We start from the raw sequence: 26979 nt of genomic DNA, 5'->3' as shown, positions 1-26979 counted from the left end.
GGGATGGACCGGTGATGTTGCTGTTCCATCCAAGGTAGGGTGGGCCAGTGATGTTGCCACCCTGTCCAGGTTGTGATGAACCAACTGTGATGTGGCTTATCTGGACCAGTTGGGTTGGGACGGCGATATTAATACCCTGTCCAGGTTGGGGTTGAACACTAGTGCTGCTACCATGTCCAAGTTGGGGTGGCCCAGTGATGTTAGTGCCCTGTCCATGTTGCGATGGACCAGTGATGTTGCTCTCCCATCCAGGTATTAGCGGAGCAACAGTGATGCTTCTTCCCTGTCCAGGTTGGGGTGGACCAGTGATGTTGCTGTCCAGTCCAGGTTGTGTCTGAGCAACAGTGACATTGACGCCCCGTCCAGGTTGGGAGGGGGCAGTGATGTTGCCGCCCTGTGCAGGTTGGAATGGACCGGTGATGTTGCCCTCCCACCTAGGTTGGGGTGAACCAGTGATGTTGCTGCCCTGTCCAGGTTGGGTTGAAACACTGATGCTGGTTGCCCATCCAGTTTGTTGAGGAAAAGTGATGGATTTAACCCATCCTGGTGTAGGTGGACCAGTGATATTGCCGCCCTGTCCAAGTTGTGGTAGAGCAACAGTTACATTGGTACCCTGTGCAGGTTGAAGAGAAACACTGATGTTGCCACCCTGTCCAAGTTGGGGTGGCATAGTGATGTTACTGCCCTTTTCAGGTTGGGGTGGCCCAGTGATGTTGCTGCCCTGTCCAGGTTGTGGTGGAGCAACAGTTACATTGGTACCCTGTGCAGGTTGTGGAGAAACATTATCGATGTTGACCGATCCGGCTTGTAGTGGAGCAACAGTGATGTTTCTGCCCTGTCCAGGTTGAACTTGTGCAATGGTGACGTGGCTTATCTGTCCAGGTTGGGATGGACTAGTGATGTTGCCGCCTTGTTCAGGTTGTGGGTTAGCAACAGGGATGTTGCCGCCCTGTCCAGGTTGGGGTGGACCAGTGATGTTGCCGCCTTGTTCAGGTTGTGGGTTAGCAACAGGGATGTTGCCGCCCTGTCCAGGTTGGGGTGGACCAGTGATGTTGCCGCCCTGTCCAGGTTGTGGTGGAGCAACAGTGATGTTGCCGCCCTGTCCAGGTTGTGGTGGAGCAACAGTGATGTTGCCGCCCTGTCCAGGTTGTGGTGGAGCAACAGTGATGTTGCCGCCCTGTCCAGGTTGAACTTGTGCAATGGTGACGTGGCTTATCTGTCCAGGTTGGGATGGACTAGTGATGTTGCTGCCCTGTCCAGGTTGGGTTGGACCAGTGATGTTGCCGCCTTGTTCAGGTTGTGGGTTAGCAACAGGGATGTTGCCGCCCTGTCCAGGTTGGGGTGGATCAGTGATGTTGCCGCCCTGTCCAGGTTGTGGTGGAGCAACAGTGATGTTGCCGCCCTGTCCAGGTTGTGGTGGAGCAACAGTGATGTTGCCGCCCTGTCCAGGTTGTGGTGGAGCAACAGTGATGTTGCCGCCCTGTCCAGGTTGTGGTGGAGCAACAGTGATGTTGCCGCCCTGTCCAGGTTGTGGTGGAGCAACAGTGATGTTGCCGCCCTGTCCAGGTTGTGGTGGAGCAACAGTGATGTTGCCGCCCTGTCCAGGTTGTGGTGGAGCAACAGTGATGTTGCCGCCCTGTCCAGGTTGTGGTGGAGCAACAGTGATGTTGCCGCCCTGTCCAGGTTGAACTTGTGCAATGGTGACGTGGCTTATCTGTCCAGGTTGGGATGGACCAGTGATGTTGCTCTCCCATCCAGGTATTAGCGGAGCAACAGTGATGCTTCTTCCCTGTCCAGGTTGGGGTGGACCAGTGATGTTGCTGTCCTGTCCAGGTTGTGTCTGAGCAACAGTGACGTTGACGCCCCGTCCAGGTTGGGAGGGGGCAGTGATGTTGCCGCCCTGTGCAGGTTGGAATGGACCGGTGATGTTGCCCTCCCACCTAGGTTGGGGTGAACCAGTGATGTTGCTGCCCTGTCCAGGTTGGGTTGAAACACCGATGCTGGTTGCCCATCCAGTTTGTTGAGGAATAGTGATGGATTTAACCCATCCTGGTGTAGGTGGACCAGTGATATTGCCACCCTGTCCAAGTTGTGGTGGAGCAATGGTAACATTACTACCCTGTGCAGGTTGAAGAAAAACACTGATGTTGCCACCCTGTCCAGGTTGGGATGGACTAGTGATGTTGCTGCCCTGTCCAGGTTGGGTTGGACCAGTGATGTTGCCGCCTTGTTCAGGTTGTGGTGGAGCAACAGTGATGTTGCCGCCCTGTCCAGGTTGGGTTGGACCAGTGATGTTGCCGCCTTGTTCAGGTTGTGGTGGAGCAACAGTGATGTTGCTGCCCTGTCCAGGTTGTGGGTTAGCAACAGGGATGTTGCCGCCCTGTCCAAGTTGTGGTGGACCAGTGATGTTGCTGCCCTGTCCAGGTTGTGGTGGACCAGTGACGTTGCTGCCCTGTCCAGGTTGTGGTGGACCAGTGACGTTGCTGCCCTGTCCAGGTTGTGGTGGACCAGTGACGTTGCTGCCCTGTCCAGGTTGTGGTGGACCAGTGACGTTGCTCTCCCACCTAGGTTGGGGTGGACCAGTGACATTGCTGCCCTGTCCAGGTTGGGTTGAAACACCGATGCTGGTTGCCCATCCAGTTTGTTGAGGAATAGTGATGGATTTAACCCATCCTGGTGTAGGTGGACCAGTGATATTGCCACCCTGTCCAAGTTGTGGTGGAGCAATGGTAACATTACTACCCTGTGCAGGTTGAAGAAAAACACTGATGTTGCCACCCTGTCCAGGTTGGGATGGACTAGTGATGTTGCTGCCCTGTCCAGGTTGGGTTGGACCAGTGATGTTGCCGCTTTGTTCAGGTTGTGGTGGAGCAACAGTGATGTTGCCGCCCTGTCCAGGTTGGGTTGGACCAGTGATGTTGCCGCCTTGTTCAGGTTGTTGTGGAGCAACAGTGATGTTGCTGCCCTGTCCAGGTTGTGGGTTAGCAACAGGGATGTTGCCGCCCTGTCCAAGTTGTGGTGGACCAGTGATGTTGCTGCCCTGTCCAGGTTGTGGTGGACCAGTGACGTTGCTGCCCTGTCCAGGTTGTGGTGGACCAGTGACGTTGCTGCCCTGTCCAGGTTGTGGTGGACCAGTGACGTTGCTGCCCTGTCCAGGTTGTGGTGGACCAGTGACGTTGCTCTCCCACCTAGGTTGGGGTGGACCAGTGACATTGCTGCCCTGTCCAGGTTGTGGTGGACCAGTGACGTTGCTCTCCCACCTAGGTTGGGGTGGACCAGTGATGTTGCCGCCCTGTCCAGGTTGAACTTGTGCAATGGTGACGTGGCTTATCTGTCCAGGTTGGGATGGACTAGTGATGTTGCTGCCCTGTCCAGGTTGGGTTGGACCAGTGATGTTGCCGCCTTGTTCAGGTTGTGGTGGAGCAACAGTGATGTTGCTGCCCTGTCCAGGTTGGGTTGGACCAGTGATGTTGCCGCCTTGTTCAGGTTGTGGTGGAGCAACAGTGATGTTGCTGCCCTGTCCAGGTTGGGTTGGACCAGTGATGTTGCTGCCCTGTCCAGGTTGTGGGTTAGCAACAAGGATGTTGCCGCCCTGTCCAGGTTGTGGTGGAGCAACAGTGATGTTGCCGCCCTGTCCAGGTTGGGAAGGACCAGTGATGTTGCTGCCCTGTCCAGGTTGTGGTGGACCAGTGACGTTGCTGCCCTGTCCAGGTTGTGGTGGACCAGTGACATTGCTGCCCTGTCCAGGTTGTGGTGGACCAGTGACGTTGCTCTCCCACCTAGGTTGGGGTGGACCAGTGATGTTACCGCCCTGTCCAGGTTGAACTTGTGCAATGGTGACGTGGCTTATCTGTCCAGGTTGGGATGGACTAGTGATGTTGCTGCCCTGTCCAGGTTGGGTTGGACCAGTGATGTTGCCGCCTTGTTCAGGTTGTGGTGGAGCAACAGTGATGTTGCTGCCCTGTCCAGGTTGGGTTGGACCAGTGATGTTGCCGCCTTGTTCAGGTTGTGGTGGAGCAACAGTGATGTTGCTGCCCTGTCCAGGTTGGGTTGGACCAGTGATGTTGCTGCCCTGTCCAGGTTGTGGGTTAGCAACAGGGATGTTGCCGCCCTGTCCAGGTTGTGGTGGAGCAACAGTGATGTTGCCGCCCTGTCCAGGTTGGGAAGGACCAGTGATGTTGCTGCCCTGTCCAGGTTTAAGTGGAGCAACAGGGATGTTACTGCCCTGTCGAGGTTGTGGTGGACCAGTGATGTTGCTGCCCTGTCCGGGTTGTGGTGGAGCAACAGTGACGTTGCCGCCCTGTCCAGGTTGTGGTGGAGCAACAGTGACGTTGCCGCCCTGTCCAGGTTGTGGTGGACCAGTGATGTTGCTGCCCTGTCCAGGTTGTGGTGGACCAGTGATGTTGCTGCCCTGTCCAGGTTGTGGTGGACCAGTGATGTTGCTGCCCTGTCCAGGTTGTGGTGGACCAGTGATGTTGCTGCCCTGTCCAGGTTGTGGTGGACCAGTGACGTTGCTCTCCCACCTAGGTTGGGGTGGACCAGTGATGTTGCTGCCCTGTCCAGGTTGGGATGGACCGGTAATGTTGCGGCCCTGTTCAGGTTGGGATGGACCAGTGATGTTGCTGCCCTGTCCAGGTTGGGATGGAACACTGATGCTGGTTGCCCATCCAGTTTTTGGAGGAATAGTGATCGATTTGACCCCTCCTGATGTAGATGGACCAGTGATGGTGCTGCCATGTTCAGGTTGGGGTGGACCAGTGATGTTGCTGGCCTGTTTAGGTTGGGATGGTGCAGTGATGTTGGTCAATGGTCCAGGTAAAGCAGGAATGTTGCTGACCTGTCCAGGTTGCGATGGGCCATTGATGTTACTCTTCCATCCATGTTGAAGTGGGCCAGTGATGTTGCTCTCCCATCCATGTTGAAGTGGGCCAGTGATGCTGCTCTTCCATCCAGGTTGAGGTGGGCCAGTGATGCTGCTCTTCCATCCAGGTTGAGGTGGGCCAGTGATGCTGCTCTTCCATCCAGGTTGAGGTGGGCCAGTGATGCTGCTCTCCCATCCAGGTTGAGGTGGGCCAGTGATGCTGCTCTCCCATCCATGTTGAGGTGGGCCAGTGATGCTGCTCTCCCATCCATGTTGAAGTGGGCCAGTGATGCTGCTCTCCCATCCATGTTGAAGTGGGCCAGTGATGCTGCTCTCCCATCCAGGTTGAGGTGGGCCAGTGATGCTGCTCTCCCATCCATGTTGAGGTGGGCCAGTGATGCTGCTCTCCCATCCATGTTGAGGTGGGCCAGTGATGCTGCTCTCCCATCCATGTTGAGGTGGGCCAGTGATGCTGCTCTTCCATCCATGTTGAGGTGGGCCAGTGATGCTGCTCTCCCATCCATGTTGAGGTGGGCCAGTGATGCTGCTCTTCCATCCAGGTTGGGGTGGGCCATTGATTTTGCTGCCCTGTTGGGGTTGAACAGCATACAGTTGCTTACTTGGCCAGGTTTGTGGAGCAGTAAGGTTGCCAAGTTGGCCCGATTGCGAAGGTGTACGTGGGTTGCCACGATACATCTGTAACATAGCTGGGCGCTCGACTTACCCCTTTAGACTGATAGCTTCCTAATCGAGAATCAAAGCCAGTGAAGTCCAACAGGCTTCCATAAGGCAATGGCTCATTGATCAAATCTGCAACTGGAAATAAAAGGAACATTTTATTTAGTCCAGTCTTAATTGGATTCTTTTATTTAAGTTTACCTATCTTACCTTTTGTGTCTAGGTGAACTGTTCTGACTCCAAACAGGATACAAATCCAGGACACACTGTTGCAAAGAATAAATCTTTTCAGAATGTAAGATTACATTAACTGTAAACACATTGGGCCTCCTTCTCGAACATATTCAAGTTTCTTCTGAAATGTTTCTTACGGGCTTCGGAAAAATAACGCAAGAATAAGACATCCGCCAAATTCATGAACGCTTGAAAATGTGTTCCTACTAGTGCTGTCAAACGATTAAAATATTTAATTCCGATTAATCGCATTAATGTCATAGTTAACTCGCGATTAATCACAAATGTTTATCTATTCTAAATGTCCCTGATTTATTTTTGTCCCAATCTTTTTTCAAATTTTAATGCTCTTATCAACATAGAAAAGTGGTTCGGATTGCTTTGTGCAAATATTTTTTTTATTGAAAACATTGCAATCGCCTGGCTTTGACGAGGGGGCAGAGAATTCGCATCAGCTGTGTGCTTGGCCATCAAGTGGTATTTCAGACTGGACGTGCTGCGATGATAGCTCAGTTTACAACGACAAAACACACAGATCACTGGTCTTGTCAATAGAACCATTTGGCAACTTTTTAAAGCAAACTTCCCATTCAGAATCTTATTGGCATCCATTTCGGCATCTCGCGCTCGTCATCCACTCAACGTAACGTTAGCCTACTACCAGAGAATGTCTAATATCCGTAAACGGGCTCTGCTACTACTCTTTAGCCAGCTCGCAAGCCAAACGAGTGTTTGGCGTGCCTGTTGTTTTGTTTCCGGTCTAGCTAGATCCGGTGTGGTGTTGTAGTTTTTCTAACGTCGGTAGTTGTTGCAACAGCATGTGAAAAAAACTACAAAGTTTGCTAGGCCAAAAAGAGCGTTAATCGCGCGATAAAATAATTGACGCCGTTAATTTGGGTTTGCGTTAACGCCGTTAATAACGCGTTAAACTGACATCACTAGTTCCTACGCAGCAGAAGTTTTCTGAGCTGTGCTCCCCGGGAAGAGTTTTCTTAAGTTGAAAGCTCGCCCTCGTGCTCCTGAATTTGCATACACGCCCCAAAAGCTCCTTATAAGGGCACGCAACAGCAGAGACGTGCGCAGTCAGAATCAACACAATTAGGAAAGCAACAGGAACGGAAGTTATGTCCAAGCGAAAAGCAACCAGTGCACAGGTGCTCCGGTGCTTTCATGAATGCCAAATGTTTTCCTAAATCCAATTCAGAAATTCCTTATTAAATTCTTCTTAAATGCATTCGAGAATGAGGCCCATTGCTGTCTGCACTGCATCTTACCTGTAAAAGCATCTTAGTAGCATGGCTGCCAATCAAGACACGAAATAGTATAACTTTAAAGTCTGTATGTAGACTCATTAGACTGCCAACCAAAAACAAACTTTGCAGAGTACAACTACTGACTTAAAACGTGCTGATCAATGCTTTATGGGCAGGTCATCCAAGATAATTAAAAACAGCTGGCAACAATCGTTATCAGTCACCCAATCATATAAGCTTAGTTGTAGTCAACTTACAACATTATCCCAAGTCATTAGTTATTCACTTGCTTGCTAATGTCAACATATGGACACCTAGATAATTATTTTCTTTGTATCAAATGTATTTTTGTAAAAGGTAAAACACACGCGAAACACACTATATATAAAAACTATACTTTTTATGTATAGTAAAACACATACACATCCCAGTGCACTTCTTGAGCTGAGCCATTAAACGATTCTCAAATTCTCCCCCCAAATCGTGGTGAATCTTCTCTGGGAACCCAAGGCGGAGGGAAAAGTCATTAAAGACCTTTTAGGCCACAGTCTTTGCAGACTTATCTTTAGTGGCATAAGCCTGTGCAAACCGCGTGTAATGGTCTATCAATACTAGGATGTATTCGTAGCCCCCTTTACCTGTTTCCAGATGCAGAAAGTCCATTGACACTAGTTCAAATGGATGTGTCCTAACAATGGAAACAAGGGGTGCTCTTGTTTGCTTTTGTTGCCTGCGTCTCTCCAGGCACTCACAGACATGTGCAATGAAGTACTCTACCTCCTCTTGCATCCCAGGCCAATAAAACCTCTCCCGAATTAGGTCTAATGTCCTGTCCACACCTGAATGTCCCATTTCTCTGTGCAGCTCTGTAAAAACAGTCTCACAATACGCTCGAGGGAGGACCTGCTGATGCCGATTTCCTGATGGTCTGCCAAGCACACCCTCTGGGTTGAGATACACCTGAGTCCACTGACGGAGGAGCACCTTGACATCCGGATGCTCTGAGGTAAGCAGTCTGGATGACGGGGGCTGATTTGTTCTCTTCAGTCTCAAGGCTGGCCCTATGACAGGGTCTTTTTCCTGACTGTCTAGAATTTGTTGTGATGTTAAAGGCTGACGCGGAGGACCCCAAGATGCATCACTTAACCGGCTCAAAGTATCCAGCTTGATCATACTGACCCAAGTGGGGGGTATCTGCTGCATTGACACACCCTCAACAGACGCACTGATGCCTTCTTGGCTGATGTCTTCTGTGCACTGCTGCATGAAAGTGTCTATTTAAAATGGCATTCATGAAAGGCCATCAGCATCAGCATTGCATCTGCCTGGGCGGTACTTGATAGAGAAATCAAAGTCTGCGAGCTCGACTGAGTAATCCAGCCATGATTTAGCAGGTCTTGAATGTATTCCTTGACCTCTTGGTGTTAAGGTTTGGGCACAGACATATAGGATTTCTTTACAGGAGTGGTGTCATGAAGTGTGATGTGTAACTTCAGGGATGGGATAGACCCAATGTCATCATCGTTGTAAAAAAAGGCGTGACACTCCTCGCAGTATCTGCCTTACCTTCTCTTGGCGTGCAGGCTCTAAGTGGTGTATGTTCAGGTGGATCCCAGCAGCTTGGCTTCTCTTTTACTTCCTTATTTGGCAGAACTTCTCTCTGACTGGCTAAAGAGTTGTCATTGTTTTGTTTTTCAGTCGAAGTCAGCTGTTCGGACAGAACTGCATATGCTGTTTTCACTGTTTGAAGGTAACCCAGGATGGTGCATGCATTTACTGTGATATCATTTTAGTTTCATGAGAGGGACTGGAACACACATAGACTTCCCTCTTGGTACTGTCACTAAGTCTTCTACAGACACACCCTCAGGTAGATTTGTCTGGTCACAAGGGACAAACAGCAGGCTTTGGCCCTTGAACTGTGTTCCCGCACATGCTATCACATTCACAGTGGTCACTTTTTCGGCAGCCAAGCGAATTGTCTTTTTTCCAATGCAAACAGTTCCAACGTCACACTCTGAACCTTCTCTCATGAGGTGTATCACTAACTTTGCCGTTTTACAGGTCACAGAAAAAGCTTGACTTAATTTTGAATCGTCTGTGAAGCTGTCTGCTTCTCAAATTACATTTGGTGTATTGAAAAAAGATTGTTCACAACACTACATGGTCAATAAACTTTTTGTATTTGCTAAATAGTTCATTCATAAATGCAGATTTTTCAAGGCCCCTCCATCCTTTCCACATTTTATTAATGAACTAAAGCGTTTGCTATTTCTCTCTGTGCCCTCTCGAATGAAAAAGCTACTAAAGTAGCTAATTTCTTCGATGAAATATGTAGCTCCTTGCTACCCCTTGCAACAACCTAAGTTGTTATGTTATTTTTCATTTTTTTCGTACCTTGATTTGAGACTTTACTGCTGCTACTTATTGGAATTTGCAACTATGTCTGCCTTTTGAGAGTTGTTAATTGTTAATATTGTTTGAACATTGCGTATTTTGTAAGTCAATTTGTCTATTCTCAATAAAAACACCTATTATTTGTCTACATTTCCCGTGCTTGTACAGCTGACTTAAGTGACGTCATTGATATGCGACAGTCTTTCGACGTAGCAATGGCGAGTGGCAAAAGGAGTGCGCTTCTCTCTTCTTTGGCTGAGTATGGGGAATCAGAGCCTGATTCCGACCCAGAACCAGATCAGATAGGTATATCATGGTTTTAGTTATAGTAATTGTCTGAACTGAACTGTTTTGCTCCACATTACATCCATATTTTGCTCCACATTGTTAACCGGAACTAGCTACAATTGCTAAAAAGCGCCCAACCTAACGTGCACTGATATGAAGGGAGCTAACTAACTTCAACTAGTTATGATCACTATTGTCACAATTCCTCGTTAAAACACAATCAAACCAAACGTAATAACTAAACATAAAATACCAGTGCATCAACCTTCGATTAAATAGCTAACTAAGTTTGGGTTTCTTTGTGTATCTGGCTCAACAAGGTTGCTGTCTACATGTGCATCATGTAGCCTACTAGTATAAAGGTATTGCTTAGCAGCGTCAGCTGTAGACCGATGCTTTGCTCTCTCCTCAGAGGCTCGTGGAGTGGGTCTCGTGTCGGCTAGCTACGGTGAAGATGACGTGAGCCGGGTAGAAGACCCCGAAGAAAAGGGATCGCTAGACGAGGATAGTGGGGAGAGCTCCCGCAATTCGGTCAGTCTGAAAGTTCTCGGTGTATTATCGTTTGTACTAGGTAAACCAAATTAACGCTGCACGTTTCAATTGTAAGTCTGGATTTAGTGTCAGTAGTTAAAGTAGACTAAAAACAATATTAGTTTAGCCTACTCTCAACCCGTCAGCGCATGCCCTAATCTTTCTGTTGGTTTAAGAAGCAGATCATTTCATTGTGGCAGAGGGAGAAGTGGAGACAATGATGGGGGGGGGGGGGGGGGGAAGAGAGAGTTGGAGGGAGACTGATAAAAAGCTGTTATTTGATCAGATTGATAATGATGATTGATATTGACGTAAGACTAAGGCCGAATCCCAATTCTCTGTCTAACCCCTTACCCCTTAGTTTTGCACGTTCACGTGAGGGCTGTCCCAATATTTGTTTTGATCAAGGGGTAGGGCTAAGGTATCCTGGGTGCCGGCCGAACTTAGCCCCGCCCACAACATTTGAGGTTGGGAAGTTTGGTCTGGCATTGTTCCGTTGGGGCGGAACTATGCACGCACCAGAGCTGTTCGTACCAATCAAATTGTCAGGGCGGACTTTTATATGATGATGTACAGATGGTCAACAGTAACGTAATCAACCACGTCACCAAAGAGCGCTTGGGTTGAATCCGTTTTCAACAAACATGGGTGCCGCTGGAGACATTAGGTGCGTTTGACTTCATGCAGGGCCGGCGTCGCCTTGAGCCGCCTGCAGCCCGGCTGACATTAAGCAGCCAATGGCATTCTCAGCTTCAAGGCAGCCAGCTGCAGCCGGCTGTCGGCGGCGCCGGTGCTGCATGAAGTCGAACACACCAAATCTCTGGCTGAGATGTGTAGATTCTGCCATACGCCACATACTACGTTGCTCTGATTGGTTGTAGGTGTATCCAATTGAGCGAAGAGGCTTTTTTTTCTGGGTTCGGTTGAAACACGTCCCATAATCACTGCCCAATGGAGCAATATCAGAATCATATATTCTGACTAGAATTATCAACGTCAGGCTAGGGCTAAGGGGTAGAGGTACATAAAAACCAAGGGGTATGTGAATAGTGCTTAACCGGCAACAATCGCGGCCAGATCATCCAGAGTCCCAAAAATGTAATATTTTTGGCTTAAAAAATTGATTAAAAATTTACGACAGACTTGTTTTGCGCTCTACACAGTTCTGTACATGTATATTTGCAACCATGTTCTTAATTGAAATGTTGCTAGTTTGCTACGCTGACGTTAGATTGCTGATTTGCGCAACAGTCCCACATTTTTCTGACTAGCCTTGAATGGACTCCATGCATGTCAGCAGTTTTAACTTTACTCCATTAGCCACGAATTTCATTTGATATCAGCGCATAACACTACTTGCTTTGGAGACATTGATACGGGCTAGATGACGTGACCGCAACCAAGTGGCGTCTCATTTCATAGGGGTATCTAACCCTTAACACTCAGTTTTGAGGGACAGGGGCTAGGGGTAAACTAAGGGGTAGGGACAGGGGCTAGGGGTAAACTAAGGGCTAGGGGTAAGACAGAGAATTGGGATTCGGCCTAATACTATTGACCAAATGTACTTCTGAACTGTTCTGTTGAAGGAGCAAGCTAGCCGCCTTTGGTGTGTGACATTTTGGCAGTTCAGCGACTCTAGTATTATTAAGCTTCTCCTACCCCATTCTTGTCTTCATAGGAAGAAGAGGAATCTGACGAAGGAGGAGATCCAGATGACATTAAGGTATTTAACCCCCATATGTTTGTGGAGGGGTTTGGTTCCGTCACGTTTGTTAGAGTGTAATCTAACTATAAAAGCAGGAATCTCTCTGTGTGTGTTTGTGGCTCAATTATCTCGACAACCTGGCAACCTGCACAGTCCACCAGCAATCGTTCCAAATCAAACCCTCTTTGTCACTGTGTCACACGGAACACACAAACAGGGGTACCCAAACAGGGGTACACACTTTACCATGTCAGGTGAGCTTGCTGTCACAGCTGGATGTGTGTTGGGACACTAGATGGTGCTGATGCTCTTTGTATGTCTTAAATCATGAAGATTATGAGGCTCAAAACCACAGATGCTCAAGGGTTGTTCGGATTGTTATTAACCCTAATCCAACTGAAGGATTTGAAGTTGGAAGATTTATCTCTGTTTACATTGCAACCTGCCTTTACTTCACACTTGAGTTTTGCTATCTCAGCCCCACCCTGTGTGTGAGACAGTGACACACACAGACTGTTTGATTTGGAACGATTTTTCTGAGGAACAACAGAACACTTCCTGCTGTGGTGATTGGTGCAGGTCAGAGAGGTTAGGTGCTACCAAAACAAACAGACCCATTCCAGCGTGTGTGTGCGTGTGCGTGTGTGTGTGAGAGAGACGGTTTGCATGCCTGCGTGTGCTCGCTTGTCATCTCTTCCATTATCTGTGGCCTTGTAGTGGAGGGTTATTACCACTTGTTCAGACATTTTAATTCAGATGCTGATTTACACGTACCGAGATATGAATTGTAAATCTTACTGCAATGAGGAACCACTTTCCCTGGTTCGGAGCCGGTTCTTAGGCGGTCGAGAGAAAGAACTGGTTTGAGACTAAGCATTTAAAATGTGTTGGTTGAAAAGGGGTAATAGATTAAGGTTACTGCAAGTGCTGAGAACATCCCAGGAACTTAATCTCTGCACTTCACCAAGCTGCCACCGCCCCTGTTGCATAACCTCCAGCCTGACGCGTCAGCATATTACAAAAGTGACGACTTTGATCGAGTATGATTGAATCCGTTACTCAACTTTTTGAGTTTGTGGCAGAACTCGTAGATGCCATCTGTGAGTTGAAGTCATAACTCGTTGGAGTTATGTTGATTTATGTGGGGATGTATATGGCTCTTATTTGGACTGTAGCAGGCTGATGTATCACAGCTTGGATGGTCAGATGGCACTTTTATTGATTCCTGCAGTGGCACCCTAGTTTAGTGTTCACTCCAGTATACTGACTGATGCACACAGACACAGAGGTGAGTTAAGGTGAGGTCTCCCTCTAAGCTCCATGCAGGAAGGCTCAGCTGCTCTGAGGATTCGTTTGAACTTCAGGGGATCGTACAGCAACAGGATTTGACGGAGGTCCTGTTTCTTTATGTACAGACTGTGAAGTCCCACCCCCACCTCAGCCCTGAATTGGTTTGGTCCACACCCCTCCTCAAGAAAATTCTTTCCTGTGTCCATGTAGTTGCTAGGTGACCGAGTGCCAGCTTTGTGTGTGTGTGTGTGTGATGCCATGCCAGAGAATAGGATCACTGTTCTGTGTTGTGCCCACTGTTCTGGTGAATACAGGCTGTATTAGAGAGACAGAACAGAAGACCCACCCCCCCCAGTCTAGCTGGGTCCCCCACTGTCCCAACACTGATATTTACCTAGTCTAGTTAACCCTTTTATAACACTAGTTTTTTACCAGTCTATTTACTATGTCTTACAGAAGATCTCAGAGGCAGAGAGGAGAGACCCCAACGAGCTGGTTGGTGAGTGTACAACACACCGTGCACACACACACACTCTCTCTCCCTCTGGGTGTTGTCCAGAGGAGCCAGGCCAGCAGGCTGGAGCCAGGCCAGCCTGCAGTACAGCGGGCTGTCAGTGTTAAGCAGCTTGATTGACAGACAGTCTCAAGGTGTCACAGGAAACGTGGTAGGAGTCATTGTCCAGACCAGTGAGTCAGGATGTGGTCCTGGACACCGTTTTAGGGGTGTGTTTGTTTGGATCTGTTGATGGCTAGAGCAGAGCCATCAACTCTCTCCAGAGAGGAGAGAGTGTGTGTGTGTGTGAGAGAGAGGGAGGGAGCGTGCATGAGTGTGCGTGTAAGGAAAGTGTGTGTGTGTGTGTCTGTCAAAAGTGTGTGTGTGTGTGTGTGTGAAGGCCGTTCAGGATGTGAGTGTAGCACCATCAGGAGCACAGGACAGGGAGTGGTCAGACGCACTCCTCCCTTTACAGTCATAAACATAAAGTGGCTCTTACACATAAAGAAAGTGGCTCTTACACACGTGTGTGACTGAGAGTAGCTGTGTGTGTGTGTGTGTCTGTGTGTGTGTGTGTGTGTGTGCGTGCGTTTACACACGTGTGTGTGTGTGTGTCCAGTGCTCAAGTACCAGGTGCTGAAGACGACACCTCTTATGGCATCCAGCAGCCCGGAATCTTCCTTGAGTGCGTCTCATCTCTCACTTACAGGCGGACCCCAAGACAACACCCGTACAGTACATTCATTTAGCAGATGTTGTTTTCCAGTGTGGGGCCTGGCCAATTTATGCATGGCAGAGACTGTCTGGACAAAGATAGTGTGACAGCACAGAAGCGGTACTGACTGAAGTCCAGTTAAGATAAGAGAGACTTTTTTGTCCCCAAAGGAAATTTGTCTGAGGGTGCAGCCAGCCAGGCTGCCAGACTGTCCTCTATTGTTGTGCCAGAACAGTCCAGAACAGTCCCTCTCTCTTCTGCTTCTCTTAACTGGTCTCTGACTCACAACCTGACTAGGCTTTTTTCTCTCTCTCCTCTATCTCTCTCTGTGAATGTCTCTCTTTCTGTCTCTCTCTCTGTGTGTGTCTCTCTCTCTCTCTCTCTGTGTGTCTCTGTGCGTGTCTTTCTGTCTCTGTCTCTGTCTGTCTGTCTCAAGCCAGAACTCAAGTTTTTGTGGAATAAAGGTTTGTGTGAGAGGTAGTGGAACCGATCCAAGCTGCTGGTGACTCATCTAACTTGCCTGGTCTGGTTATTCAGCGCTTGGGGCTGTGGTATTTGGTGTGCGTGTTCAGTACATCTTTCAGTGTTGATGTGTGTAGACTACATTCTGCACTGTGTGTGTGTGTGGTACTTGCTGTCTCATGGCTCTCTCCTCAGCAGGGAGGGGATGGCTTAGGAAATCACCTTGACACAGGTGTGTGTGTGTGTGTGTGTGTGTGTAAGGGTGAGGTCACTCTTGAGCCACACCTTACCTGTTTGTACGTGTGTGGGGGGGGGGGGAGACTGGGGTGTGTGTGTGGGGGGTGGAGAGACTGGTGCGGGGGGGGGGGGTGAGTGGGAGAGACTGGGGTGTGTGTGTGTGGGGGATGGAAAGACTGGTGTGGGGGTGGAGTGGGAGAGACTGGGGTGTGTGTGTGTGTGTGTGGGGGGGGGGGAGAGGCTGGAGTGTGTAATGACAGCTAATCTTCACATGCTGTATTGGTCTGGGATAAAACTGTATTTGACAAAGGGGTGTCTAGACATGTTAGGGTGCTTGGGCTTGTTAAGAGTCTCTCTCAACTGCCTCTCTGCAACTCCATAGAAGCCGTACGTGTGTTCACACACGCATTTGGAGAGAGTGTCGGTGTTGAGAGAGTCCGAAACGTCTCGCTGATTGATAATAGAGTGACTGAGGAATGTCTGGCCATGGGTCAGAAAAACAGGAGAGAGAGAAGGATGGAGAAGGAGGAGTAATAAGGGAGGAGTTGAGGGGACAGAGAGAGAGAGAGTTGTTCCCGTCTTTCACTCAAGCCCCAACAACAGACCCTCCCTGCCTGGGTGTGGTCCTGGAGGCCTCATACCACACTCGGCTCTCAACACGCTCTCTCTCACACACACACAATCACACATACTCACACGCATGCACTTTCACACACAACGATCTGCAGAGGAATGCCCTGTGATGTTTACCCAACGCTCTCCAACCATATTTCTCAGTATCCATCTTCTCTGCTCCTGAGAGGTGTACTGTATGTACACTGGGGGTACTCAATTCCTACAGTACCTTAGTGGTTTGACTGCAGATCCAGAAGTTGCAGGGGTCGTATCTAGGGATGGGCATTTGATTAAATTGTCTTAATCGATCGTCGGTAGAATTAACGATCGATTTTCGATTAATCATTAACATTTTTACATTAATATTCACTATTTATAGGCTATCAAAATGCAGTGAAAATAGAAAAAACACAACGTGTTTCCGCATTGAGATCTGTATTACAAGAACAACTATTTCTGTAACTCCTAGAAGCGGAGCCGACAGCTAGAAGCCGGTGCTCAAACACAACTGACCCTCGTTTTTTTCCGGCTAATTTACAAAGCTTCATAAAAACCTTTGCCCTCAATAATACCTAAGGGTAGCATATCCATCTCGATGGACTTGCAGATATGTTGGGTAATTTTCTCTGCTCGTTGTGCATTGCAGCTCCTCCGTGCTAACACCGAGAGCAGGATGCACTGCCACTAACCAGGGTCCGATGTACGTTCTTCAAGTGGTAGGCCTAGGTACATCTTTTGAGTCGTGGAGGAGTTGTATTTATACTCAGCTTTGCAGTGTTGGCAGTGAACAAAGTAATGTTTAAGTCAAAATGGTCTCACGCTACACTTCGCCGTGACCTCTTCATGTTTACTTTTGAAATACATGGAAACTCGCCGGTAACTGAGTAGGCTTGTGGCGTTTTTTTATTTTTTCAAACATTGGCTTCGTTTGGTAAAATGTTTAAATCCTGCCACATAGCAAAATCCATTGCATTCCTTCAAGACTCGCACTACGCAATGGAACACGCATTAGTTTTATCGATGAACGAATAATGTAATCGACGAAATTCTTAATAATCGATCGTCGATTAATTATGCCCATCCCTGACTCGAATCCCCCCCTACCGCAACCGTGCACCACTTTTGAGAAAGGCGTCGGCTAAGTGAAATAAAGATCCCAGTCTTCATCCTCAGATGAAGAGATAGCCTTGACTAGATGGTTTCCCCTGGCATATCCTATATCATGTTCTTGGCATGTATGGTTGTTTTGTGGTATGTTAACGTGCCAGGCTCATCCTGATTGGCTGCCTGTGTGTGTCTCCTGTAGCCCTGTTCTCGGAGAAGGTGAGGAACATGTGTCCTGACGAGATCAGGATTCCCCCGGAGCCCCCCGGACGCTGCTCCACCCATCTGCAGGTACACACAAACACACGCCGCACACAAGCTGCTCCAGATGTCCACTAAGACATCCAGGGCAGGTAAAAAGAGGACAGGAAGGTGTGTGTGCGTGTGCTTCAAAGCTTGTATGCGTGTGTGTGTGCTGTCTAAGCTGTGGTTTCCTGAAAGTGAATTACCGGGGGGGGGGGGAGGGGAGGAGGAGAGGAGGCCTGCAGACACAGGTCTCCCCTGTCACTAGGGACCTTCCAGAACCTTCCAGACTGCTGGTGAACAGGAACTCTTTCTGCTGTCTGTCCAGGCTCTCCTGGTTGGGTGGGGATGTATGCGTGTTCAGGTGAGGTGTATGTGTGTTCTGTGAGGTGTGTGTGTGTTCAGGTGAGGTGTATGTGTGTTCTGTGAGGTGTGTGTGTGTGTGTTCAGGTGAGGTGTAAGTGTGTTCTGTTTCACAAACAGACAAACACACATCTCACCACCTGCCCTAACCCTGCCCTCCTGCCAAGTGAATCACTGCATACTCACTTGCTGGATGGAGATTACACACACACACACCAGGTGGCCTAGAAAACTCCTCGAACACACACACACACATTTCACCCACCTCCTCCCCAACATATCTGATCTGAGCTCAGTGTTAGATGTCATACTGGATACTGTAGGGTCCAGTAAGTCTGACACCACTAGTCGAGAGACACTGCTATTTAGCACTTGTTTTAAAATGTTTAACTTTTTTTTTATTTTATTTTTTTATGATAATATCTTAACAATTTGAGTGGAACGTTTATTCTTGCTTTAATGGCAGCGTACATGGAGATTGTGGCGAAGCTGATGACCCATGTTATCTCAGCACGATCTGACACTGTGCTTCTTGTGATTGCACATATTTCTTCATATATCTATATATAGATATATATGTGTAGATATAGATAGATAGACCATGGTGATCTGGACAGTGTATATATGTATATCAAATGATATATTCAACTGAATATGGTTTCAACTGTCCAGTTCCCTCCATGGTCCATCATCATAGCTGTTGTTGTTTTTCAACAACATTCCAGTCCCCCAACTAACCCCACCTCCCTTTTTAGGAGCTAGTTAATCATGTTAGGTCTGTTGGCTCCGGCCAGCTCCCTGCGGCTCTATAGAGCCTAGTTGTCAAATATTACCCCGAGGTATCAGAAACTGCAGAAACACAATGGCTCCATTCAGTCAGACAGTGCTGGTGTGAAGATGCCAGGCCCTGCCAAGTGGAACTGCTTTGCTATCTTATTAGCTGAGGAGATTAGCTTGTTGGCATGTTATGGCTGAGGAACTTAATTGTTAACATGGTAAAGCTGAGGAGCTAACTTGTTAGCATGTTGTACCTGGGTGATGATTTGGTGTGTTTACTGATTGGGTATATTTATGAACTGAGTTTAGTTTGTTTTCTTCCAAACAGGAGAAGATCCAAAAGCTGTATGAGAGGAAGCTACATGGGGACTTTGACACCAACAACCACATCCAAAAGAAGAAGGAGTTCAGGAACCCAAGGTACACACACACACACAAGGCCCAGACATACACACACGAGGCCCAAGCACCCTAACATGTCTAAACATCCCCTGGTGTGTGTTTCTTTGTGCGTGTCCGTTGCAGTATTTACGAGAAGCTAATCCAGTTCTGCAGCATCGACGAACTGGGAACCAACTACCCTAAAGACATGTTTGACCCTCACGGCTGGTCTGAGGACTCCTACTACGAAGCCCTAGGTAAGGCCTGCTGTGTGTGCGTGTGTTTGTGTGGGGGGCGGTGCGTGTGTGTGTGTGTGTGGTCAGGTCATGTGTCCTCATCTTTTGTCTGCAGCCAAAGCCCAGAAGGTCGAGATGGACAAACTGGAGAAGGCTAAGAAGGAGAGGACCAAGGTGAGGACGCCCGGAGAAGTCAGTGTTGGTTTTGTTTTTTACATCTAGAGTAATCCCATCTCCTTCCCTGTGTTCTCCAGTCTAGTAAACAGACCTTTTTTTAAATTCCTTATACGTATCTGACACATATTTGACGCATTTCACCACCACACCTTTAATTGTTGTGTGCTTTTCTTTGTGTGTGTGTGTGTGCGTGCGTGCAAGGGGCAAGTTTCCACCAGCATCTGGTTTCTTGTAGTTCATGCCCAGCACACTGACACGTGCACACACACACATACTCTGACACACGCGTGCACACACACACACGCGATCAAAGCCAGAACAATCTTCAATCTCTCCAGTTGAGGGCAAGCCCAGTCTGCTCAGTGTGTGTGTGTGCTCTGCTACACAGGAAGTAGAAGGCCTTGGCAGGAACTGTGTGTGCCTCCACACAGATTCCTGTGACATGCCTCGTCAGAACAGCGCCTCCTCCCAACTCACACAAAACCATGACAACAACCGCCACGTTTGTCGCTGTGGTCGGTAACCATGCAACTGTTGCTAGGTTACAGAAGCTGTACTCACTGTTTCCCTACTGTGTTGGTGATCTAATCCGATAATATTGACTTTTGAGATGTTATTTGCTGTCATCATGGTTAGGATTCAGGGTGCCATGGCAATGCTGTCTGAGTAAAGGCTCAACCTGTCTGTGTCTCTCTGCCTGTCTGTCTAGATCGAGTTTGTGACAGGCACTAAGAAGGGCACCAATCCTACCTGCGCAGCTGCCTCCACCACCAACACCACCACCACATCTACAGGTACCAGACACACACACATACACACACATCTAGAAAGACCTAGGCTCAGGGTTAGATTTTATTAATGACATTTGTGTACAGTTTTTTTTCTTCTCTTTATCGCTCTCCTATTTCCTCCATCTCATTTTCCACTCTCACTCTTTCTCTCTCCCCAGCAGAAGCTCAGAAGAGGAAAAGTAAATGGGACTCTGCCGTGCCAGTGACCCTGGCACAGGCCCCTCTGCTCACTACCACGGCGACCCTGCCAGGGGTCGTCTCCGTGACGACCACCGCCAGCGGTACCAAGACCACTGTCATCTCTGCCGTGGGCACCATTCTGAAGAAAGCCAAGCAGTGAACATGTGTGTGCGTGCGTGTCGCTCTCCAAATGCAAAAGGTGAATGAATGAATGAATGAATGAATGAATGAATGAATGACCTGAAAGGGAGAAAACCCCACTTGACATATGCCCCCTTCAGCAAACCCATCTCCCTCAGTCCCACCCCCAGCTTCACTGCCTTCTATCTCTGGGATTGTATCTTCAACACGGCGTCAATGGGACAAACCCTTCTTTGAGAATGAGAACTGTTTACACAAGCACCCCTTAGGGCAGGTCCTCCATGGATGGTCCCTGGAGACTGTGGGGCCTGGCCTCTGGGCACCTGAAGCCTGGACACTGGAGGCCTGGTCCTCGGTCCTCCATGGCCATCCCTGGGAGACCCACCCATGGGCCAGAGTTTTGGCTCAATGCTGTACGAGAGCTCGGCCCCAACTGGGATCCTGCTTCTCAGCAACTTCTATTGAAGTTCAGCATGGTTGTCTGTGTTTGTGTGTAGGAGTCTTGGTTGGCTGGTTACCCTAAGCCAACAGTCCTGTCTGTGTCCTGTAGTTTTTTTTCTTCCCTGGATTAAGCTGTTATGGTATAGCTGACAGGAAATTATTCATTCAATTTTCTGTTGATGATAAGTCCATAGCAACGTATTTACGTCTCGTTCAGTCTGTTTGTTTTTAACGGCCTACTCAAAGACCTTCGGGATTTTATTTTTCACAGTTGTACATATACCGTTGATGAGTAGGTGAATAAAAATAAGATACCTTTTCCAAGACTGATTTTGCCTTTGATTTCTTTCCCTTAATGTAAAACAAGGGAGTCTTTAAAGATCCTGTAAAGCAAATTCCATGATTTTCTTCTCAGTACATTATATACGTGTGAAATGAGTTGCTGAACGCACGTGCAAAGCTCTAAAACGTTGTCGCGCTGATATGTGGAGTTGGACCGTTGAACAGTTTCTCACCCGGTTTCAGCTCAGGTTTTGTTAAGGCGGGGCAAAACCCAACCTATCTACGTCACAGCCACCTATCAGGGCTCCAGACTAACTTTTTTTACTAGGAGCACAGTAGCCCCTGACTGAAAATTTTAGGAGCGCAAGCAGAACATTTAGGAGCACACCTTATATTGATCTGCAATGCATTTATTAATGTAACGAGAGAGGATACAATTTAGTGGCAATGGTTTAGACCCTTTTTAGGAGTGCTCAAGCACCCCTAAATTTAATCTCAGCACCCCTAAAAATATATTTTTAAAATATATTGTTTATTATCATTTGATGCTAGTAGTTCATGAAGAAAGGGACATCCTTAGTGTTTTCATTCAATATTTTGGATAATAATACATAAATGTATCAATTGTTATCCAGTGAAATTAGGGATTTATATTAGCAAGGGGTTAGCACTTTTGCAAGGCACCGTATTCATGTCACATTCTCATTGGGGGCTGGGCCCCCCTAAAGGTCTGATCCTAGAATCGCCCCTGGGACAATTTCTGGGGAAATTGTGGGGTGTGCCTGCGTCGGTTGCAGATGGGTCCGTTTTTTTACTGTCATTTTTTATATACAGCGACACACCATATAAGCTTGAGTTTAAATACATTATTTAATGTGACATTACGTAGCCTAACTGTACATGCAAGTCTTAGTTAATGACTTAAATAATAATCTTTATTATGTCTATGCTTGTCCCCACCAACATTTGAAAATGACAAAATTGTCCCCACCAATATTTTAGCGATTTGTGTTGCTATTTGGATCGATTCCGACGGCCAGGACGCGACAGTACAAGAAACGCCATAATTTGATTGGCTGAAAACCCGAAGGGGAGGCTTACCACACACGCGACACGCACGGGAAGAAACATAATGCTACTTTGCTTGCTTGCACTGGCAGTCGCAGACAAGTTTGCGGCTGTGTCGGCGACAACGGTACAGCTAACTTACCAGGGCTGTCTGCCAACAATACATACATAAAAGGCCAGAGTAACACATTTTAATATTCCCTTCAGCATGTAGGCCTACATGTTTGCCCCTTTTTGTGCTTTGTAGATTAGATATGCCTCCACCCAAGAAGAAGAAAGGGGACATACGAAGCTTTTTGAAAAAGCAGTGTAAGTGAGGCTAAATAACTAGCCTCACTAGCAGTGGTAGTGACCAGGCTTTCAAATGCAAATTCTACTGTGGAAAAGTATTAACTGGTGATATTATATGTTACCCACGATACTGTTACAGCTAAACCTAGCTTCTGTAGCTAATCTTTCAACCAAGGTTAGGAGTCTAGCCTAGGACAAGTTCACAGTTGATGGACTGTCACTGTATTGCTAGACAGGTGCTGGAAAAAACAGTTGGCAATGTGAATATGTTAACACTGTTGGTTATTCAAATATAATTAATCATTATTTGATTATTAATGTCCAAATAACACTGTATACAATATGGTAGGAGGGTTACATTTGCTAGCCATAGGATAGGCTACAAAATGAATGAACCATTTTGTATGCAGGTAAGACAGCATTAAAACACTGTAGAGCAGGATGAGGAAACAGCATCAGGGCTTCAGGTGAGGTTTATGATAATAAAACATTTTGTTGTTCAGCATTACAGTCTCATCATCACAGCCCCTTTTTTTGGAGAGTGCATTTTTAGCTTATACAGTTATACTAGCTCTTTAGGGATAGTATACAGAATGGCATCTCAATTTGGGTGGATGTCCCCACCAAGTCTGAGACCAAACCTACGCCCTTGGCTGACATTGTGCACACCCAATGAATTCAACATTTGTAGGTTGCTAGTGCGCGAGTGTTTGTCAAAAATGCTCGCACTGTCTCAAAAACATTTGGTCGCAGTCTGGAGCCCTGCCTATCTATGTCAGATCACAGACGGTTGCATTCTGTTACTCAGCTGGTACGATGCAAAGACAAAGTAATTAACACATAAAACACTCAGACTGCAGGTATGTCTGTTCTGATATTTGCAATTGATTTAGCTAGTGTTGCTGTTAAAATTCAATAAATTAGAGGGGGCGGTTGCCTGGCTGCCAGCCCAATTTAGCCCCGCCCACAAAAAAATGTGGTTGGGAAGTTGGGTCTGGGGTAGCTCGGTTGGGGAAAAAGTATGTTCGAACAGGAGCTGTTCAGACCAATCAAATTGTTAGGGCGGCCTTTTTGAATGAGAATTTTGAGTATGACAACGTCAGGCTAAGGGGGCGGAGCTTCAGCTCCTTCAGACGACGCCCCCCCTCCCCAGTATCAAGCAGAGAACACTGCTGATTTTCTCACAATTTCAAAGCCGAAATAAACATACTTGTCGGTGTTTTTTAATTCGAATTTGGATGGGTAGTTATTAACACATTCTTCTGTGGTGTGATGAACATAAAACTCATTTTCAGTTCTGCTTTACAGCCACTTTAAAGTCACACAGTAATAATAGTGTGTTCATGTAGCAGACGCTTGAATCCCAAGCAACGTACGGGGGGGGATTGGACCTCCGACCTCCTGATCATCAGTCAAATTCTCTCCCCATGGCTGGTTATTCAGGTGTCGTAGAGCATGCATTGATGACTAGTCTTTGCACACACACTCCAGACATGCAGGGATATTAAGCCTGAGAAGAACAGGGGTTTGTTCACTTCTTTAATTCTGGGTTCTCCCCTTTGTGTCTGTGTACTGTACCACGGAAATGAAAGGATATGTTCTGTTATTGTCAGCTCGTCTATTGACTGCAGGCAATGGCCTGGATCTGGGGGGAGGAATTTCCATCTCCTGCTTCCTCTATTCTCTTTTTCTCTTTCCTTCTCTACTTTGTTTTCCTTTTTCTCTCACTGTCTTTTTCTCTCACCGTCTTCCGTCCTTCCCTCCTTCTTATCTCCTCCCTCTTTCTCCCCCCTCTCCTCCCCCTCTCGATCACTTTCTCTCCGTCTGTGGAGGAATGCTTGTGGTTTCCAGGTGGGTGCGTGATTTACAGCCCCCCCCCCACCACCACCACATCTGAGATCCATCCAGCAGAACGATAAGAGCCTCGACTTCTGAAGCACCGCAGAGGTCAAAGGTCGGGCCGCGAGGAGGGCAGAGTGCATGCTGGCTCCAGTAACGGCAGAGAAGGTGAGAGCTGCAGAGACTCTACGCATGTCACAGACCAAACTGAGGAATGTGGACACCTGATATTGTGATAGAAGCTGGTCATATAGGCCATCAGTGGATGAACAGTAGACACACATCAGAGTGGGGCTGTCCTATGAAAACAAACCTTGGCCCCTCATGTAGACATTGGGCAATCCCTGCCGCTGTTGCCTCTCCAATGGTAAAATGTCCTGATGTCCTTTCTTTTCTCCAAGATTCAATGTTAGATAATACACTTTAAGACCCACATTCCTAAACGCAAAGACAATCCGCTTGATCTTTTACTTTTAAAGGTCGAATTAGTGTAAAGTTATCCAGTTTTCTCCTGTAGGCTGAACGTTCACGTTTCCAGGCCTGGTGGTAAGGGCTGTTTCCGCCCGGTGTACCAGTCCAGGAGGGAGAATGTGTGGCCTGGAGGAGCTAGGTGTTTCTGATGCCGGCCTCTTACTTACCTGGACATCTTAATCTTCGAGGAACAGGTGGGGCTCACCATGTCAGCTAAATTACCTAGCTATTTAGGAACGGCTGGTGGAACAAAACGAATAGCCTATTCTTCAATTATTTATAGGCTACTATTTCAGAATGAAAACTATTCACATAACCAGCCCTATATAGACTACTATTTAGTCATGTTTTTTTGTTGTTCGTTTTTGTATTTTAGCAGTTTGTTTACTCTGAGAGACCAAGTGTTTCCAAGCATGTTGCAGTCAGCAGCCCCAGAACCACTAACCCGACAGGGTCCGGAATGCCAGGTCGTTATTGAAGACGTGTGTCTGATAGACGGTGGCAGAGGCACGCTATGCTGCCGGTTTGGCACAGATAGGCCCACCCGCCTCTTAAGATGATACTGGGCACAGAACCAGGGAGAAAGAGAGGGTGAAAAAGTGAGAAAAATAAGTCAGAAAACTACAAAGAGACCTTCAAGACTTATCGTTTCTGAATGTCAGTTCTAAGCCGATGCCTGCACTCAGCTGATGTTCATGCGCACAATATGTTTTCTGTGCTCCTTTGAACCACCCAACTTTAATAAATGCATTCCATATCTGGAGCTGTGTGTTGGCGGATTTTGTTATTCACGTTCAAAACAATAAAAACATATTTCTGAATGTGTAATGATTTTAAGTGTCTCTCTCTCTTTCGACGTGCCCCTCCCTTAGCCAAATATGTGTTGCCTGTTGTTTTTTCCTCCCTCTCAACTTTCCCCGTTTCTCCCTTTCTTGACAGGCTAAAGACGCTTGTACTCACAGTGATATATGTTCCTCCAGGCTATAGTTCTCTTGCAGAGAGACTTGACTGTAACTGTCGTATCAAAAAACGCGCACGCACGCGCACATCGTCTAGGTGAGTCAGAGCAGGGCACACCCAGTGTACTAACGGCAGAGCAGGCCTATACGCTGTCTCAACAAAACTTAAATTCATCCTGCGCCGGGCGTAACAGCTTGACTCAGACGCCAAAATTGGCCCTGAACCATAAAATGTGCCTCTTTAGGCCAGTTTATTCCTTAAAATCGTCTGTAGTAGACCTAGTTGTGACGGATCTGGCCTGAAACGTAAAATTGATTTTTTTTTTCTGAGAGTTGGGCAATAGAAGTCAAGTTGTTTATGCTGTGCCCTTGTGAATAGGCGCTTCATGCCCTTCAAAATGTCTGGTCCCTCTGTTTAGGAAAGAAAGTCATGAGCTGTGTGCAGTGATATAAGAGCGCACGCTTTTGTCATGTAAATTGGCCAGTTGGATAGTGGACTGCGACAGAGAGAGAGATGCAGACGGAAGGCGACACTGGTTACATTCTTACCAAAAAGTTGCATTTGGTCAACTGAAATTAGAATTGAATAGGTAATAGATTTTTGGCTACCAGGCGACACAAATTTCACCTGTTCTCTATAACTGGATACCGGCTATCACCAAAGTAAGTTATAAATGTCTGTTTGTTAAAGTATGCACAAAAAGTGTTTTTTTTTATGACTTGAGTCATCTTGCCTTACCACAGCTAAAAATAAATTTAAAAAACAAGTTGGCAAGTTGCGCGGCCGACTGCGCAAACAGGTCATTCCAAAACACACGGGCATAGAATGAATCCGGATATCGCATAATGTAGTGTATCTTTGAATGTTTTGAGTAGATTAGGAAGTTACTCATTGTCTATCGATCAAATGTAGTGTTTACATATATATTACGCCCCTGTTCAGCTTATCTTTCTTCGGCACCGCTTTGTGAGAGTGTGTCGTACAGCAAACATCCATGATGACAGTCTAATAGGTAACATGCCTCTCACAAAAGAAACGGAAACCTTTGAAGTCATATGTAACGTTTATTATTACTGCAAACGAAGGGATATGGTTAGTTTTGTATATGTACCTCTGGTTTATGTTATGAGAGTAACAGGCAGGTCACACCCATTCTGTACTATTCAAATGTTGAGGCTTGTTTTAATTGGCGTCTTTGACTAAATCAAACCAGGGAGGGGAGGGTGAAGCTGTTTTGCAACGTTTGTGCTTCTCGAGGGATAAGTTAACCATTGTGTCGAACCACATTTTGTTTTTGTGAGAGTGACTGTGCCCGTACCTCTCAGAAATGAGCTCTATTCAGGAAGTGGACAGTTTGACCTCTGAGTCATGTTAATTTGTGTGCCAGGATGCCTGTGTGTTGTGTGTAAATGTGTGTGCACTGTGTTATAGTATAGTCCCGCTTTGCACCAATGTGCACACTCAAACTCAAACAC

General features: G+C 47.3%; 1 protein-coding gene and 1 long non-coding RNA gene across 8 annotated transcripts; one reads left to right on the top strand and one right to left on the bottom strand.

The window, feature by feature from the left end:
- Positions 1-5181: 5181 nt before the first annotated feature.
- On the bottom strand, positions 5182-5876 carry LOC146260074 (uncharacterized). Its single transcript, XR_014729457.1, has 3 exons — positions 5750-5876; positions 5586-5677; positions 5182-5449 (listed from the first exon to the last, which is right to left on the bottom strand). It is a non-coding gene; the product is annotated as an uncharacterized LOC146260074 (long non-coding RNA).
- A 3720-nt stretch (positions 5877-9596) lies between these two features.
- sap30bp (SAP30 binding protein) lies at positions 9597-20919 on the top strand. 7 transcript variants are annotated; one of them, XR_014729624.1, is made up of 11 exons: positions 9597-9729; positions 10124-10242; positions 11921-11965; positions 13694-13736; positions 17066-17154; positions 18575-18666; positions 18772-18884; positions 18979-19037; positions 19429-19555; positions 19750-19834; positions 19990-20127. XR_014729624.1 is itself a non-coding variant. In XM_084671132.1 (10 exons), exons 1-10 carry the CDS (start codon positions 9615-9617, stop codon positions 20169-20171), a joined length of 939 nt encoding a protein of 312 aa, XP_084527258.1. In that variant the 5' UTR covers positions 9597-9614; the 3' UTR covers positions 20172-20919. The 7 variants fall into 7 exon arrangements, 4 of the variants coding, with proteins under 4 accessions (XP_084527258.1, XP_084527257.1, XP_084527256.1 ...); XR_014729623.1 differs by having other exon boundaries at positions 18979-19055; positions 19993-20127; XR_014729622.1 differs by having other exon boundaries at positions 18979-19055.
- Positions 20920-26979: the final 6060 nt, after the last annotated feature.

This window comes from Hypomesus nipponensis, chromosome 13 (genome assembly GCF_054491055.1).
Source record: "Hypomesus nipponensis isolate SF chromosome 13, ASM5449105v1, whole genome shotgun sequence".
Lineage (NCBI taxonomy): Eukaryota > Metazoa > Chordata > Actinopteri > Osmeriformes > Osmeridae > Hypomesus > Hypomesus nipponensis.
The sequence above is the reverse complement of the archived record's forward strand: the minus strand, read 5'-3'. Positions and strand labels throughout refer to the sequence as shown.